The sequence below is a fragment of the Ixodes scapularis genome, unplaced genomic scaffold (genome assembly GCF_016920785.2).
Source record: "Ixodes scapularis isolate PalLabHiFi unplaced genomic scaffold, ASM1692078v2 PGA_scaffold9__187_contigs__length_104089568, whole genome shotgun sequence".
Classification (NCBI taxonomy): Eukaryota; Metazoa; Arthropoda; class Arachnida; order Ixodida; family Ixodidae; genus Ixodes; species Ixodes scapularis.
This window is the reverse complement of record NW_024609884.1, coordinates 56,291,610-56,309,617: the sequence shown is the minus strand read 5'-3', so window position 1 is coordinate 56,309,617 and position 18,008 is coordinate 56,291,610. Positions and strand designations below refer to the sequence as shown.

The 18,008-nt window shown below is 47.6% G+C and overlaps 2 protein-coding genes across 4 annotated transcripts in view; one reads left to right on the top strand and one right to left on the bottom strand.

The window, feature by feature from the left end:
* Positions 1-2,624: 2,624 nt before the first annotated feature.
* LOC8033256 lies at positions 2,625-13,912 on the bottom strand. Of its 2 annotated transcripts, none has more exons than XM_029975355.4 (3): positions 13,571-13,912; positions 11,275-11,492; positions 2,625-5,356 (listed from the first exon to the last, which is right to left on the bottom strand). In XM_029975355.4, the coding sequence occupies exons 2-3, from the start codon at positions 11,471-11,473 to the stop codon at positions 5,052-5,054; spliced, it is 504 nt and encodes a 167-aa protein (XP_029831215.1). In that variant the 5' UTR covers positions 11,474-11,492; positions 13,571-13,912; the 3' UTR covers positions 2,625-5,051. The 2 variants fall into 2 exon arrangements, with proteins under 2 accessions (XP_029831215.1, XP_002403179.1); XM_002403135.5 differs by lacking the exon at positions 13,571-13,912 and adding an exon at positions 13,033-13,301.
* LOC8033257 (ADP-ribosylation factor-like protein 3) overlaps positions 13,422-18,008 on the top strand; it is a 26,909-nt gene continuing 22,322 nt past the window's right edge. The window contains exons 1-3 of one of the 2 annotated variants that reach the window (XM_029975354.4): positions 13,422-13,492; positions 13,721-13,812; positions 14,460-14,631. In XM_029975354.4, the coding sequence (XP_029831214.2) occupies positions 13,804-13,812; positions 14,460-14,631 (181 nt within the window). In that variant the 5' untranslated portion in view covers positions 13,422-13,492; positions 13,721-13,803. Of the gene's footprint in view, positions 13,493-13,720; positions 13,813-13,933; positions 14,349-14,459; positions 14,632-18,008 lie in introns of those variants that run through there. The other variant, XM_029975352.4, reaches the window with a different exon arrangement.

Genomic DNA, 18,008 nt, shown 5'->3' with positions numbered 1-18,008 from the left:
GTTTCAGTTTCGCTCCAGAATTGAAACGCACATCCTTCCGTAATTAATACGCTAAACACCGTTCTTGTTTTCAGGTTAAAGAGGTGACCTGCGCTCATAAAACATTAGCTTCCTCGTATTACCAGAAATAATTTATGTCGCTCAGTGAAGCCAGCACACTAGACAGGCTCAACAGCAACACGCATCTCTGACCCTCACTAACCCTGCCATCTTGGAAAATGAGTGGCGCCACCTATAGTTAGTTGGAGTCGCGAATAGTCCAATCATGGGACGATGCAGGAGTAGACATAAGTGTGGCTATTGCACATGCAGAGTTATGGTACGCCATACTGTTAGCACCTGTAGGGACTATTGGGAAAAGTTGCCCAATAATGGGGCAGTAGCTGTTTTGCTGCAAGTGCACATTTCATTCATTGCTTCATTTTTGTATTTTTCCTTCAAAATGTGTCTTTTAAAACAGTAAATTAGGAGGTTAGCATGCAAATACAGAAAGGCATGCTTTGCTCGTGTATATATCGTGGGCATCACACATTAACCAGGTGACACTGCCACTCTTCGCATTACAGCACCATCCCTTGTCACAATTTTTCGCTCTTGAAGTGGCAAGAAGCCCCTCCAGTATCGCAAGACTACTTCCGGAAGCATCGCAAGCTACCACCCATTACAAAGGGTATAGCCATTAACATCCATCCATAGCTGGGGCTGAAACTAATGTCTACCGAAAACCCCGGGGTGTGGTGGGGGGGGGTTGCATGTTTCTTTTCTCTCACTTCTTATCCTAATGCAGAGAGCTTTTTTTTGGACAGATAGAATGGGACCAATTATGTTCGATGTGTATGCAGTTTATTAGGTGTTGCCCCTTCTCAGGTTTTCAAATGTTTGTGAAATAAAACTAACATTTTAATTTCTAACTTCAGGTCCTATGGGTTGTGCTCTATAGCAGTGTCTGCAGTAGGCACTTTTTCCCTCAAAGCATAATGTGTGAGCAAGTCACCTGCCACAACCTTTCAGTGAGAGCTCAAAATAAGCCACGGTTACACATACATGGGAAAGGAAATCTGAAAAGGGGAGCTTCCTGGCAACATGTTACATAGCCTTCACAAGGTAAAAAATTTATGTTGCCTTTCTTTCCAAACAGTCTGCAAGCTGTGTGCACAAGCTGGCGGGCTTAAAATGAGTTACTACTGTCATCAGTAGTAAGTTGCATGGCAGGGAGTAATTTCCACAGCTCTGGATTCCTGCTTGTAGCCTCCACTATCCAATTATACAACCATTCCACTGTTGATGTTGGACATTGAAAATTTCCATATGCCTTGTGGGACACTAACCTGAAAAGTGTGTACCTTTAATGTAGGGACCATTTTTACATTTTTTTGGTGATGAAAACTATTAGAAGGGCTGCTCCAAGTTTTGAGTGGTCTGGTGTTTACTAATCCCCCAGGTAGGCATCACTGCAGCAAATTACAAGCCAAGCTACTGCTGATCATGTTATTTGCATGGCTTTACAGGGTGTGCAGAATTGAGTTTTACAGACTTTTTTTTAAGAAGAAATTATGGGAGGTATGCAAAATTAGATTTTGCACCTTACTTATGCTCTCGGGGAGACACTCAAGCGGAGAAGTAATCGTAGTCAATAATTAATGTAATTAAGGTATGTGTTCATATTGGAGACTTCCGAGGCGACCGTATTTCAAAACTCTTACTTTGTAGAATTTTCAAGAGATATCCTATTTGCCACTTAATCTGGCTAATAGAGCCTGTTGCAAGACATGCAACAGGTCTTGGGTTTGATGCCGTTCGTGGCGCCAAAAGGAACGCCAGGAATGCCCCACTCGGAACCGGTCGAAGCGCTGTACCAGACAACGGAGGATTCGCAGGACAGGGCAGACAAGCCAACGGCATTACCCCTCTCCCCTCAGGGCAAGAGGACAGGACTTCACGCATGGCCTTTTAGGATTTTTGCAAAAAGCCTATTATGCATCTAAAACCGCGAAGATCAGCACAAAAACCCTCCCTGGTGCAACGCAGGTTGTCGTGTACGACATTCTGCAGTATGAAAATGAGGTGGAGCTGATGAGGGTTCCTCTCTAGCTTTTGGCTGGCGAAGAAATATCACGCTAGGGACAGGTGCAATATGCTTCACATCGTTGAGCGATATCATAGAAGCAGAGAGCAAGAGGAATTGCTATTGGCCCCGGTCCCTTGTCATACGCAACGACCTGCATCACACGGGGTAGGGCTTTTGCACCAATCTTTACGGATTTGTACGCAGAATCGGCCGTATTGAGTGGCAAATTTGGAGACTGATATCTTAGAGCCTAGGCTGGTTACGAGAATTCTACAAAATGGGAGTCTTGAAATATGGTCGCCTTCAAGTTTCAAATATAAACATTAACCTTAATTACAGTAATTACGCTCATTAATTTTAGTTAATTACAATTGACGACAAATATTATCCTTTCATTTATAATGTTCGCAAAAACTACTTTTGCTCAGTTTTCTTTTTTATCAGTAACACTATCTTGAAAACTGCAAGTGAATTATTATAGGCCATGGTCATAGAAAGGAGGCTTACAAAGTGGACTACTATTGTATCTCAGCATAACGGATTGCAATACACACAATTGACTGGAAAGTGCCCAAAGCAACTTTAATACGAACGTTAACCAGAGTCTTACTAAAAAAAAAAGGCAAGACGATTCGCTTCCAGCAATAATTGTAGCATTTTGGTAACAACGAAATCTAGTAGTATTACTCAAATTACTTCACACTTACAAAAGCATGTGAGGTTTAAACTAATACTGCTAGTACAATGATATCTACATAGGATACAAAAGTCTTCTGAGCTTTTTGGTGCAACATGAAAATTTAACAAACTTTTTAAATGTTAAAACAGACTCCCCAAGTATCCACAGAAGATTATAAATGAAAGATGGGAATGAATGTTAAAAATGTAACAATAACCACTTCCACTCAATTCTAAAGCATGTACAAGGCCTGCACAGTAAAATATAGCGTTTGAACTTGTAGATGGCAAGCATCATGTACACTGCACCCAACATCCTGCTCCGCTATTTTCTCCATTGCAATTTCATTTTTTCAACAAGTGGCTGCAGCAAACAGTTCTATTGCCCAGGCAGTATCAGAAATGCTTCACTGACAGTGATCATTAACACATTAGCATGGTACAGTCACAATCATGAAATAATTACCCAATCAGCAACCACTCCATATTTGCAGTCATAAAGCAGCACCTTCATGACTGCTCTACTGGCTTGCTACCTCATCGCGTCTTGCCACACTTGGTTTGCAAAGCACATGCACCTTAACAGCGGCTGCCAGTAGAACAGTGGACGATTGCATATTCACCCTCATAGATCGCCACTGTACCTATTGAAATGTTCTAGGTCACCAGTTTTATGCATCAAATTAAGTATGACCCAAATTTGTTTTTCCTTAGAGCAGTTGATTTTACCTGTCAAAACATATGTGCTTACCTTACCAATCTTTGTATATTTTCTTTACACCACTTGCAAGTTTGCTTTCCTGCCTGAGGGGTAGGGTGGCTAAACCCTATCTAGCAACATTCCCAACAAAAAATGACAAAATGTGTATGCAAAGGACATGGGTGTGAAGGATAGAAGATATTACAAGTATTAATTTTTGTAAGGCTAGCTCAAAAATATAAAATAGGTTTTTCTTTTTACTTCAGCTACCAGTTTCACTACATAGTAACTGCCACAATCTATTGAGATTCATTAGTAACATCAACTCTGCTCAATTAAAAAACTAACAAGCATCTAAAGGCTTTTTTTCAATTGGTATGTTTTACTTCCTATGTAAAATATGAACTTTAAGCTACAGCCACTTTTTAGAAATTTCATCTTCATTGAAAACTATCACCACAGTCCCCTGCTCTTCAGTACAAGCATGGAGAATCATCACATTTCACCACCACCACTATCCATTCCCTGACAATTTGGCTTTCTAACTTAGCTTACAAAATTCAATGATTCCAATAAATAGTGAAGTAATTTTCTAACAATACCTAAAAAACTTACATGGGATTCACCTATCAAGAGCTCGAGCACTATGTTACAACTTAGATTAACATTTGTTTCACCAGAGGAGCCAACAGAGAGGTGCACAAGCAACCATGAGCCACTATGCCTTTCCACACCTACCAATAAAACTTGTTTTGATATCAATATGCGGAAGTATATACACTTCCTTAGTTATACACACCCTCAACGGTAACAACTACAGATCACATGCTTTACAAGGCACCAAAGGTTCTAGATGACACCATACCAATTCCAAAATAGCAGTGTAAGAATAACAAATAGAAACCAAATGTTCCTCAAACCAAATATTGATGTTCTCAAGATGCAATTATTGCACCTTGCTAAGGCTTCACATAATGCTCAATGAGCCCGAAACTTCCGGGTAAAATATTCTCCTCTGGCTGCAACTTTCACATGTACTGTATGTCTTGTGGACTTGGATACATCAAGCACCAGCACAGTTCTCTTGAATTTGGTTGCTCCAAACACCTAAACACAAATGCCTATACTCACTTTAATCCCAACAACCAACACAACAAACAATACCAAGCGGGGAGTTCCTCTCCGCAACCGAACAAAACAAGAATGGCCAGGAAATGCAGTACCTGGACAATTTATTGGTCAAATCAAAGATACCGAAGTTGAGCAAGCTCGCAGAGACGACACATAAAGCAAAGGGAAATGAACTGGAGACGCACAGCAATAAGCAGTTTCAGCGTAGGCCAGAAGTTGCACAAGATAGAGGTGCCTAAAACTAAACCAGGAACAAAAGTGGAGGCCTAGAACGTGAAAAACAAGTTGCAAAACAAAGAGACAAGCTAGAGCAAGAGGGGAGAAGGGGTCGGGGTACATGACCAACCGACCCCCGCCAGATGGACCAAGATTCGCCACATCCTCTGGGGCACAGCAGGCAAGCAAGGCACCCCCGATTCATACAGGCGCCTTTAGCAAGAACCACGGTGGCAGAGTGCTGCAACCCCACCCTTGTTACCACGAGGTGGGGCTGACGGCATTCAGGTCAAAGTTGGAGACAGCATAGCGTGCTTTCTTCTTCTCTCCTGGGGCCCCGACAGCCTTGATATCGGCCGCCACCACACGGCGCACCAGCGAAGGCGAGCTCTGTGGCGTGGCCGACGGTGTCGTGTGCGCCGACTCGCTGCCCGAGCCAGTGTCGCGGCCACCGCTCTGCAGGCTGTGGTACTGGCTCAAAACGTGGTGCCGCAGAGAGTCCTCCACCACCGGACCCCTGGGAGGCTCGCACCTGACACCACTCACCCGGATGGCAGGAGGTGCTGTGCGGACGGTAAGAGATCGTAACTCACTTGCACTAGACCCTGCAGTACGCCATTTTACTGAGCTGACCCACATAGTACACTATGCCATTTCAACCTCACCAAAGTTCTAAATCGGATGTGTCCTTTCCCACTTTGGACCATTAAATATTGAGAATGACAGCTGAGCTGGTAGTCAAATTGCATTGCCCCTCCAAAATGCACAACTTGAGTAGCAACAAGGCCTCAAGTTGATAGAAACGAATACGACCAACCCCCGAGCAGCTGAACTCGCGTCTCTGATGCTTGGAGACGCGTTCCAGGCACCACCGAGAACGGTCGACTTCTCCGGGCTCCGCGAACCCCGGAGGAGAACGTGATCCTGGCGTAAACACCGCCCCGATCCGTCGGCCCGCCGCCGCCCGTCCGCGGAGAGATCGGCGTCTCGTTCAACGAGCGGCGAATATCTGCCAGCCCTTTGCCCCAACATGGAGGTCGTCGTCGAGGGAGAAGTCATCGCCCCGGAGGACCTCAATGCGGACTGGATCCCAGTCCATACGGCCAGAAAGAAGGCTCGACAGCCGAAAGTACCCTCATCGAAGCCATCGAACCCAGCCGAGCGTCTGGCTTCCCGCAGCTCGCCAAGGCCTGGCTCCAAGCCGCGCCCGCCGCAGCTCCCAAGACTACCTGACGACGACTACAAGATCGTCATTCGTCCACGTGGTGGCCTCAACCTAAGCTCCATGAGCACAGGCAAGCTGCAAGACCTTATCTTCAACGCTGCCCAGACCAACTACGACGCCGCACGCGCCGACCAAATCCGAATCAACGCTACTCAAAACTCTATACTAATCAGCACCCCCTCCGAAGAGCGGGCGCGCACGTACTTCAACCTTCACACCTTACGCATCGGAGAGGAGAACTATCCCCTGGCCACATACGTAGCAGATCCTGCCAACACCTCACGCGGAATCATCTTTGATGTTCCAGAATACGATACACCGGACAACATCAGCCGATACCTAATCGACTACAATCACGACCCGGCTATTCTCCTTGCCCGCCGGATGGGAAAAACTAACTCCGTGCTAATAGTCTTCGACAGCCCGGAGGTGCCCCACTGGGTCAGCTACCACGGGGCCCCCTACCGCTGCGTACTATTCAAACACAAGACGGAGGCCTGCAATATCTGCTGGAAGATCGGGCATAGGGCAGATGTGTGCCCCTCACCGAGAGCCAATAAGTGCCCACGCTGCGGAATCGACAATCCGCCCACTGACCACGACTGTGAAGTGAAATGCGCCGTATGCCGAGGACCCCACCCCACGGGTTCCCCGAGGTGCAAGAAACGCTTTCAAGAACACCCTGCCATTCGCCGCCGTCAGGCACAACGCCCGGTCGGCGATTTCGGCAAAAGTTCAACCCCACCGCCCCCCCGTGGCAGGTCCAGGGAACGCAAATCAGTACCCTCCGAGCCCGGATTTCGATCCCGGTCCCGTACTCACTCCAGACCCCGACCACGATCCAGATCCAGGTCCAAACCGCGCCAGGTCCCGCAAGACGAGCCGCCCCGACAACCAGCGGCCACCAAACAGGTGAGCTGGGCTAATGTGGCCTCCGGTTCCACGGGTGGTGATGCCAGAGACAACGAGCTCGCGGCTCTACGGCGAGAGGTCCAAACCCTCACGAAATTAATCACTGCCGTTCAGAAGGAAAATACTGAATTACGAACCCTAATTAAACAGAAAGAGGTGACCCCTCCAGCACCCACTCCTGTCCCTCTCCCACAACCCGTTGCAGTCGCCATACCCTCGCCTGATAGCGCCGCCCAGCCTACCAAGCGTAGAGCAATCGATACTAATGACGTCCAAATCGTAGACGAATTACGCCGACTCTCAGAATCAATGACCGAAATGTCTCGCACTTTCAGTGCCAGACTGCAAACCTTAGAGCAAAACGTTCACAGCCGTTTTACGGCAATCGAAGGCATTGTTTCAAAGCGCTCCTCCGAATTGGCCCAACTCACCGGTCAAATGGACCAACTCACCAACCTCTCATCCCAGGCAGGGTCCTCCAATCCTCTACCACCCCCACTATCCACACCCTACCTCCAACAGTGCATCCCTGAGTATGGCTTTACCTCTCCCCCACCCGCCACGCCTCAGTAGGCACCAAACCACTATCTGGCAATGGAACTGCCGCAGCTTCCGACGGAAACGTGGCAATCTCCAACATTACATACAATCCCTCGAAACACCCCCCGATATCATAGCGATTCAGGAAACCCGCGGCCTGGTCAAACTTGCCGGCTATAGAACTTTCCAAAATCCTGATAATAAGGAACCCAATACCGCCATCCTCACACGTAGACACCTAACCGCTTCATACAAAAGCCTTGGCGGAGTTGACGTCGAGCACGACTTCCTGGAGATCCTTCCGCAGCGGAAAGGCGACCCCCGTCTCTATATACTAAACGTATACAGCCCCCCGTCGGCTCGCAAACACAGATTTGGCGTTCTCTTTTCGCGTGCCCTAAGGGAGGCGGGTCCTCACGGCCTGGTCATAGTGGGAGACTTCAATGCCTCCCACACGGCATGGGGTTACAGGACATGCACTCCCAAGGGTCGGGATATATGGACCCAAGCGCAACAACACCGTATCACCCTGGTAACGGACCCCCTCCAGCAAACACGAATAGGTACCAGCGTAACGGTTGACACGACACCGGATCTAACGTTCACACACAACACAGCCCTCTTAAACTGGCGAAATCTCGGAGAACCGCTAGGTAGTGACCACTACATACTTGAAACCACGGTAGGGGGGTGCCTTGGAAAATCCCGTCGCAACCGCCTCCGCATTACTAAATGGGACGACTTTAGGGCCAGTAGAGAGGCATCTGCAACCGAAACCATTACCAACCTAGAAGAGTGGGCCTCCACTCTCCTAACAGACATTCAACTGAACACCACGGACATCCCAGACGAAGCCCACTTAGAGGCAATAGACGCCCGCCTCCTTCGTCTCTGGGAGGCGAGGTCCAGCCTACATAAGCGATGGAAAACTCAGCGGCACAACCGCAAGTTACGCCGCAAAATAGCCTACTTAGATAGAGAAATTGAAGAATATTCTCTGAAGTTACTAACCCAACAATGGGGCCAGATATGCGACAAGATGCAAGGGCAATTGGGGCTTAAGCGCACATGGCTTCTGCTTCGTCACCTCCTTGATCCAACCTCAAGCAAGCACGAGCAGCAACATCGACTTAATACTTTCCTGCACCAATGGCCGGGGACTGAGGACGAACTCCTCCAGGAACTCCAATCGCGATACGTAGGCGTCCCCCGGACTACTTCCTTGCCCCCGTATGCAGGGTCCAGTAACCCCCTCCTGGATTCGGACATTACGGTCCCCGAGGTTCGTGCGGCTCTGCTTCAGCTTCATACCAACTCGACGCCCGGCCCCGACCAAATCACTAACAAGGCCCTTCGCAATTTGGATGACCCATCCATAGAAGCCCTCACAAGATACATGAATGAATGCTGGAAAACAGGCAATCTTCCCCCCGCCTGGAAAACCGCAAAAATTATCTTTATCCCAAAGCCGGGTAAGACCATCGCCTTAGAAAACCTCCGGCCGATCTCGCTCACGTCTTGCGCCGGGAAGGTGATGGAGCACGTCACCCTGAATCGCCTCGTGGCGTTCGTGGAGGACAAGCATCTCCTCCCTCCGCAGATGGTGGGCTTTCGAGCCGGCCTCTCAGTCCAGGATGTGATGCTACAGCTTAAGCATCAAATCCTACAACCCACTAGCTCTCGCGACACCCGAGCCATCCTAGGCCTCGACCTCACCAAGGCTTTTGACAATGTCTCGCACGAGTCAATCCTTACTAACCTAGCCGCCATTAACCCAGGCCCCCGCATGTACGGGTACATCAAGGCTTTCTTAACTGACAGGCAGGCAACCATTACACTAGGGTCCCTCACCTCCGATCCCATACAACTGGGAAGCTACGGTACCCCCCAAGGCTCCGTACTTTCCCCCTTCCTTTTCAACTTAGCCCTTTTACCCCTTCCGGCTAAACTTAACACCCTTCCGGGACTTCATTATAGTCTCTACGCAGACGACATTACGCTGTGGATGGGAGGTGGCAGCGATGGACACATTGAGGCCACGCTACAATCCGCCGTGGACATCATAGCAGTACACGTGGGAGCGGCCAACTTATCTTGCTCTCCACAAAAGTCCGAACTCCTCCTACTGCGCCCCAGCAGAGTGGCCACGACCCCTCCCGAAATCAGGTTGCAAGTAAACAACCATCTCATCCCTGAAGTTCCTACCATACGAGTTCTGGGCCTCTTAATCCAAAACAACGGCAAGAATACACAAGCATTACAAAAACTACAAATAAGCGTAGATCAAACGCTCCGACTCATTCATCGAATCTCCTCACGACATCATGGCCTCACGGAGCAGGAGATGCTTCGGCTGGTCCAAGCCTTTGTGATTAGCCGACTTGTCTTCTCCACTCCCTACCTTCCCCTACAGCGAGCAGAGCTCGACAAAGTTAACGCCCTTATTAGAAAAACCTACAAGGCGGCCCTCAGCCTCTCGCCCTCTACCTCCACCGATAGACTCCTTAAATTAGGAGTCCATAACACGGCCGAGGAATTAGCCGAGGCCCATCTCACCGCACAATACGAACGGCTATCCACTACTCAGGCAGGCCGACACATCCTCACGTCGCTGCAGATTAACTTCCTATCCAACCCATCTCACAAATGCTCCCTACCCCTCGATATCCGCCAATCACTCCAGGTTTCTCCTATCCCACGAAACATGCACCCTCAATATCACGAACAGAGGCGCCTTAAGCGCGCCGAGGCCCTCCATAAGCGACTCGGCGGCCGAGAGGACGTGGCCTACGTCGACGCCGCTGAATACACCCGCCGAGAGGCGTTTGCCCTCTCGGCGGTTAACGATGCAGGCTCCCTTCTGACCTCCGCAACTCTTTACACTACACTTTCAGAAGAGGCAGAAGAGTTCGCCATTGCTCTGGCGATGACCAACACCTCCGCCACCACAATCGTTAGCGATTCCAAAACAGCTATCCGTAATTTCATGAAGGGGCGAGTTTCCCCCTACACCCTACGCCTTCTCACCACACACCCTCCTCACCATTCTGTCCACCTAATCTGGACCCCTGCGCACTCCTCCCTTCCTGGCAACGAGGCCGCCCACACTTCCGCCCGAGGACTCACCGACCGGGCTGGGGACCCCGCACCTCCTGGGATGGAGTTTCGCACGGCCCGGGACCGATTGGTCACCTTCCACGAGATCACAAACCATTATCGACTAAGGCGCCGCATCTACCCTCCCCCACACCCTTCCCTGCCTCGAGCTCAAGCCACTACGTGGCGACAGCTCCAGACCAACTCATATCCCAATCCGGTCCTCTACTCCCATATACACCCAGGCCTCTTCACCCCCTCTTGTGCGCTATGCCATGGGAGGGCAGACCTAACCCATATCATTTGGAATTGCCCGAAGGACCCTTGGCCCGACGGGCCTGGCATTGCTACCCTGGGGCAGTGGGAGGCCACGCTGCTCAGCTCGGACCCGGTCCTTCAGGACAGGGTCACCCAACGGGCTGAGTGGGTCGCTGGGGTCCATGGACTCCTAGCCACCAGGCGGGGATAAGCTCCCTATCCTGCCCGCTCAACAATCACCCTAAGACAAATAAAGTTTTTCCTCCTCCTCCTCCTCCTCTGATGCTTACAACAGTTCTCCCTGGTTGTGAGCACCGTGTTCGTAAAGCCAACAGCCTGGACAGATCTCCCAAGCTGCTGCTTTCGAAGACTATGTGCAGGATATGCGCAATGCGAGCTCTACCACGCTCGCTAACTGTTAGAGTCCAAGGAGCTGTACAAAGCACCCACCGGTGGGAGCCTGGGGTGCCTGCTGGACTGTCAGGCGGGACAGCGGCATGTCTCGCAGAAAGCCAGACTCCGTCTCGGGTGGGGAGCTACACATGTCGTCCAGGTTGGCCACAGTGTTCAGCCGATCCATGTGGCTCTTCATCCAGCCGGGCATGAGGGCCCTGCGGCCCGGAATGGGCTGCCCGGCCTCCGTGCTCATTGTCCGCGATGCGTTAATGCTGCATAAGACCAAACCATGTTCGACGTTTTCAAATTTCAACGTGTCGTTCGACAAAGGTTCGACTAAATTAAACTTTTGTGCGCATGCGCAAGAATTTAAAAAAACAGTTGACTCCACCTGGCGGAGGAAAAGTGCAATATTTGTTGGGTGTATTAGCATCACTGGTTCACATTACCAACGTCACTAAAACATTCAGTTGAAGAACTCACCCTTGAAACCCGGACCACTCGCGCCTACCAAAACCAAACTAGATTAGATAACAGCACCACTCTATAGCGACTAGTCAAAACATGAAAGTTCATTTATATTGCTGCTGTGAAATGACAATGCGAGATAGCACCACCGGCCCTTGCGCGACTCGACCTGAACTGATACATGCAGACGTGCAATTCTCGGAATGGCCGCTGCAGGAGATCTGGCAGCATTGCGGTCGCCATTAGTTTCGTTCTCAAGCATGGATCGAAGTCACTTTTTCAAAACAGGCAGCTTCCCAACTAAGTTGCTCTAATAACATTCACGTTACTAACTAATGAAAGCATATAAAAGCGCACATTTTCGCTCTTATATGGTGTAAAAATTGGTAACCATTTCATAAAATATAAAATAAACTACTTTCTAAATTATTTGTTTCCCAAAATTCGAAATATTCATAAAGAAGCCAGGCAGCACTGTCCATCAGTCGAACTTCATTGAACTTTTGTGAAAATTCAAAGGTTCGCTGCCTTGAGGTCCGACGTCAAATTTGAGGTTTGACAAAAGATTGCGACGCCCCTAGACCAAACCCACCCATTGTCTGCCACACAACACTGCATGACGAGGCTCCCAACGTATGCTCCGTTCAACTTCCTCTCCAAACCCAAGTGAAAACTCTTAGCACAGGTGATGGGGAGAAAGGTCATAATGTGATGCATTAACATAGCGGAAACAGCTTTGGACATCACTGTCCTACTGAAGACAAACAAGGCATACTACTAAAACAACTCACTGTAGGAAGCAGGGATTTGACACTACTCTGTACACATGGCTTGCACTGCTGTCACATTAGCTGCCATTCCCATGGCCTTGCCGCAAAGCGCATACATTTGGCAGCACACATTACGCACCACCATATTCGTTTTTCTCTGCAACACGTAAGAATGATGGCCAGCATGGTGCAATGGTGCCATGCTCGCCATCATTCTTACGTGTTGCAGAGATGAATGAATACGGTGGTGTGTAATGTAGCTTTCCAGTGGATATCTACTGGCGCTGGTAGTCCAAATAAATCTGACCAAGGAGAAGCCCAACAAACCGCTCCCTTGCGAAACAACTAGTGCTACAGTAACCTAGAGGACGCATGCAGTGGTGTGATGTAAAGTGCAGAAATGTAGGCCTGCAAGGCAATGGAGACCGGAACTAAAGCGGTTGGGCCGGTCATAGGATCCTGCCGACACTCGTACAGCTCGAGTTGCTTCTCTAAGGGGCGTCTTGTTCCACTAGACAGCGGCAAGAAAAACTCGAATTAAAAAAAATAAAAAAACTCAAGCTGCCCGTCATACCGTTAGAAGACAACGTAGACTCCATCTTCCAAACTTGTCCAGTGCAATGCAAAATGGGGCACAAATGACCGCCGCATGTCGACGTTCCCAACTGCGTACTAGGCCCCGAACAGCGTCGCAAGGAGGTCAACGCTTGGGCTCAAAATACCAATCACACAGATGAACTCCTCTCTCTTCAGATTAGCTACTCGACTAAAATTTAGTTTTCTTGCAGTCGGAAGGGCACGGCAGCGAGAACTGGACAACTTGCATTGTTTTGTGCATGCGAGCAAACTCCGACGTCCGGTATCAAGAGGCTGGTGACGTGTTGATATCTCGCAACGCGCTTTCATCAGCTCCGATAAGATACCACACGTCTCCATGCGCAGAAATCACAAATGAGCCTTGGTTTAGCAATGACGACAAGCGCGGCAGGAGCGTTTTCCACGGAAAATTAGCGATGATTAGGGTTATGTAAGAGGTAAGAGGAGACCTCCGAGCGAGCGTTACCGCTATCTGAGCAAAACACTGATAATGAAAACCACGCGAAATCACTCACCGTGGTCTTAGTGAAGGTGTGCATGATAAACTACCGGTAAGGTTTCATGATTTGGCGAGGACTTCTTACTAATTTTATGAAGGACATAGTCAGCAAGTTTACCGAGATTTTACAGTGTCGATGGCAATTCATAAGCGTCACAACTCGCAGCATCTCGCACCCATGGTCGCACCTCGGCCCTTCGGCCCAGACATCGGATTAAGAAACAGAAACAATTTTTCTTCTTCTTTATAATGATCAAGGTGAGTAGTTTTTCATTGAGATTGTTTTATGGTACCATTATTTATTTTGAACATATTATATGTGTCAACCCCTAGCACGGTCAGCACGGTGACCCCTAGCAACCCCTAAAGACTGCTAGTGACATCTGGGGTATGAACGAGCTACCATTTCCGTAAACACGATTGATGTAGCGGATGCATGAGCATGAGCTAAAGCGGCAAAGCAGGCAAAGCGGCTAAAGCTGCTAAAGCTGCTAAAGCTGGCTAAAGCCCTTAAAGCTAAAGCAAGAGCTTACAAGCCTTACAAGCTCTACGAGCGCACGAAGCCGTTGTATATTAGGCCAGCTTAAGCGTTACCGTGGTCGCGAGTATTTATTATTATTTTTTTTTAATTATTTTCCGATATGATTTTTGCAACGCACTTTGGCCATGCGAATGTGCCACGGAAAGTATTATTTATAGGTAGCATTATTGCCGTTGGCGTAACCACTCTCTTGGCGTTAGGGTATTATTGGAAAAGAAGATCGCGAAGATGTTACAGCGACGTTGACGAATCGGTAAGCGAAACATTTTTTTCTCCTTCATGAGGTAACTTGTGTGTATCTGTCCTATCGTGTTTAAACTTCGCAAAATAAAATTGCCGGATGATAATATTCCTTTGCTTCTAGACTGACAGCGGGAAACGCATTCTTGTCCTGGGACTGAATGAAGCCGGCAAGAGCAGCTTTTTGCTCCGTCTTTCGAGGCCGGATGCAGCGTTGACAAGTCTACAACCAACGGAAGGATTCAACGTGGTGTGCATCAACTCAGAAAACGGCTCTTCCTTAAACTTCTGGGAGCGTAAGCAACCACTTCATGACCCTCCATGGAGGACGCGTGACCGTGATTCTTGCTTCATAGAAGCCATCCAGTGCACGATACAGCTTCACTTCTACAAATTACCATAAAAGTATTCATATACAGCTGTTACTGTCACTAACACCTATTATCACTAAAACAAATTATATTGTGTAGTCGAGCTCAAAAGCGATACTGGTGACAACAATACGACAAAATTCATGCCAAAAATTTAAAAAAAAAAAAAAGACGGGTTGAGGACAAGAAAAGATCTTAAAGTTAACGAGCATGCACCAAAGAGCCAACTCAGTAGCACCCAACATCGTGTGTGTCAAAGCACAGGATGCCTTCTTGACTAGGTTTAGTAATGCATTAAATTGTTTTAAGTATTGATAGGCACTTGAAGAACTAAACCCTGAGATAGGGAGAAAGACGACGATGAAGGAGAGGAAGAACAGGAGTCTTTTTAGTTCATCATGTTCAATCATCACCAGCTTGTTTGCGCATAAACATTCTGTTGATAAGCACTGTTGCACACATGTGCAAGACCTTTCTAGGGAGGACATGGCCCTTTGATAGCTCGCTCTATTGCTGCACCATCATTTTCTTCCCTAAGCCTTATGCGAGGTTCACCTCAAAAGTCGGCACTTATCACTAAGTTATAAAAATGCATGTCAAGGAGACCCTTGGCCATATATATGATCTGTGCTGCTGAATGCATGTTGTCAGCAACCTGTCAATGCCCTCACACACAGGTTTTGCAAAAAAAAAAAAAAAAAAAAGAAGGAAAAGAACGAAAGACATTAAGAAGCTTGCATTGCTCTTTCCTAGTCAACTGCAACACTAACTAGAGAATTTTCTCTTGGCAACGAATATTTGCTGGAGGTATGAGTTGCACGAAATTCCCCACGATGGCCGAGTTACGAAATCATTAGAGAGAAAGAGAGGGAGAAGGGTAATTTCGTACCCTACCAGTTTCCATTTGATGGTCTCTTACATGTTGACCAGAACTGTAGTGTTGACATAGGTGCTGCTAGCCGACTCTGTGAAAAGAAGACCACTTGCAAAAATTATTTGCCCTTGCATTGATTTCTTGTCTTTTCCTCCTCACCTTTCTATGTCCTTCTTGCAGGCAGGAAATGAACTTGGCACTGGGCATAAAAAAGGAGGGGCAGTTGCGCCTTTTTTTTTTTTTTTAAGGGTGGGGTGTCATGGTAAGGAGGAAAGTGGTGGTGGGGCTCATTTCTGCTTGTAGGTCGGCCATTAAGCATTGTTCAAGCGTATCCAATCACATTATCTCTGCCATCTTTGCAAGGAAGCAAGTAAGTTAACGATCAAGGCTTTAGTGCTGTCACATATACAGGGCATTTATGGACAGGTGGGCAGTCTGTACATGACATACACACCAAAAGCACTAAAAGAAATAAAAAAAAAATTAACACCACACAAAAAAAAAAATGATTCATTCAGTATTAAGTACATGATGATAATAGTTGCATCAGCACTTTATCCTGTGCACCTTTCAGATAGTTTGCGTGTTTTCAACGAATGTGTATTTAAACTGTATTATGATGTCACTCCTTTTGTACTTGTTGTTTGTGATGCTTTTTGTGTGCAAGACATCTACGGAAGCTAAGGCAACCTAAATTGGATTGCATGTCGACATGCAAACATATTGCAGAAGATACACTGCCATTTTGGTTCCTTGCATTTCAGAGGGCTTGTTTAGGCATTGAAGCCTCTGCTTCCTAAGAATTATTTATTGTGTGACTCTTGGTAGCATGGGCATACCAACCGGAAGGGGGGGCAAGGGGGGCACTTGCCCCCCCCCCCCCCCCCCCCCCCAGTTCCTAGAGTGGGGGGGGCAAGGCATGTGTTTTGCCCCCCCCCCCCCCCCCCTCCTCCTGAAACAGCCGCCACTGGGCAGGGCAAACACTAGCCGGAGGCGCCGCAGGGATACCAAGGGCACTCACTGCCCCTGGCCCTGGGGGAGGGAGAGGGGTGGTCTGGTTTGCCCCCCTTCTCAGACAAGTTGGTACGCCACTGGTTGGTAGTTTCCCAAGGGTCTGGGTATTGGGGAAAACAGCCTGTAGTTATGATTGTAGTTGGTAATAAGGATTTCTGATTTGGAGTGTTTTCAGCTAAATAAATTGCCATGGATTTTACCAAAAAATATTCAGCATTTTTTCTGTATAGGCACGACACCAGCCCATAATTAATTGAAGGAAAAATTGCTTAGAAAGCAAATGGCAGTGCATGAAAGCAAAAGGAGCTCTAATGTATCAACTGGTATACAGTAAAATACTGAGCATATGCCCATGTCACAATAAGCATTCACCCGCTACTTTTCAAACATTTGAAAACTAAGCAAAGGACATACCAAGTGCCCCCCCCAATACAAACTAGCATACAAAAAAAAAAAAATATTGGTCCAATGTCACAACAAGCTACTGCTACTCTTGAAATGTTTGGAGACTAAGCAAAGGACATCACCGCCCAGCCCAGATGCCCCCCTCGTCAACTACTTCTCCGATCACCCCGGTGCAAAGCAGTGAAGCCCCCTCTATCACGTGTAGGGATGTCGCGAACCACCCCAAGTTCGATTTCGAAAGGTTTCGATATTTGCGAAGCGTACTGAGGTTCGATTTCGAAAAATTTCGATATTTTCGTACCGACCAAGGTTCGAATTCAAAAAAATTCGCAACTTTCGATCACAGTGGAGTTTCGAATTCAAAAAGTTCGAAGCTTTCACGGTTTCTAGAATTTCGGATTCGAATATTTCGAATATTTTTTTTTCTTCAGGTTCGATAAATTCGAATATTTCGAAATTCTTTGGAAATAAAATTCGAAAACTTCGAACGCTTCGAATTTTTATAGACATGAAGTTCGAACAATTCGAAGATTTCGAATTTCTTTCTGCATAAAATTCGAAAAGTTCGAAGGTTTCGATTCTTTTTTGACGCTAAATTCGAAAAAAAAAAAAAAAAAAAAAAAAACTTCGAAGATTTTGAATTTTTTTCTAGTCCAAGTTTTCAAAGTTCGAAGTCCGGTTTTCAAGTTACTCCACAGTTTGTTTCAAATAACGTTTTCACGACGCACTGGTTTTCACAAAATCAAGTTTAGAAAAGTTAGGGTGTGATATCTAGATTCTTCGAAGTTGGTCAGGCAATTAAATGAGACGACGAGTGTCCCGGATGTGCTGGAATATTTGCCAGTGCAGAGTGACGTGTGACCATGGATCAGTAATTGTGACCGCCAGCTCGGGGTGGGGGAGGGGTCTTTAACCTGCATCACGCAGTAGTGATCACACGAACACACTGTTTTACGAGACTCATCCAGTTTGAAATGGCCAGGGACGAGCAGAAGGTTGAGGCTCAGAA

Excerpts from the sequence above, each read along its gene's own strand:
- LOC8033256 (XM_029975355.4), bottom strand. The coding sequence starts at position 11,473 with ATGAGCACGGAGGCCGGGCAGCCCATTCCGGGCCGCAGGGCCCTCATG. Across the intron at positions 5,357-11,274 it reads GGCACCCCAGGCTCCCACCG|CACCTCCTGCCATCCGGGTG; the intron begins GTGGGTGCTTTG and ends CCGTCCGCACAG.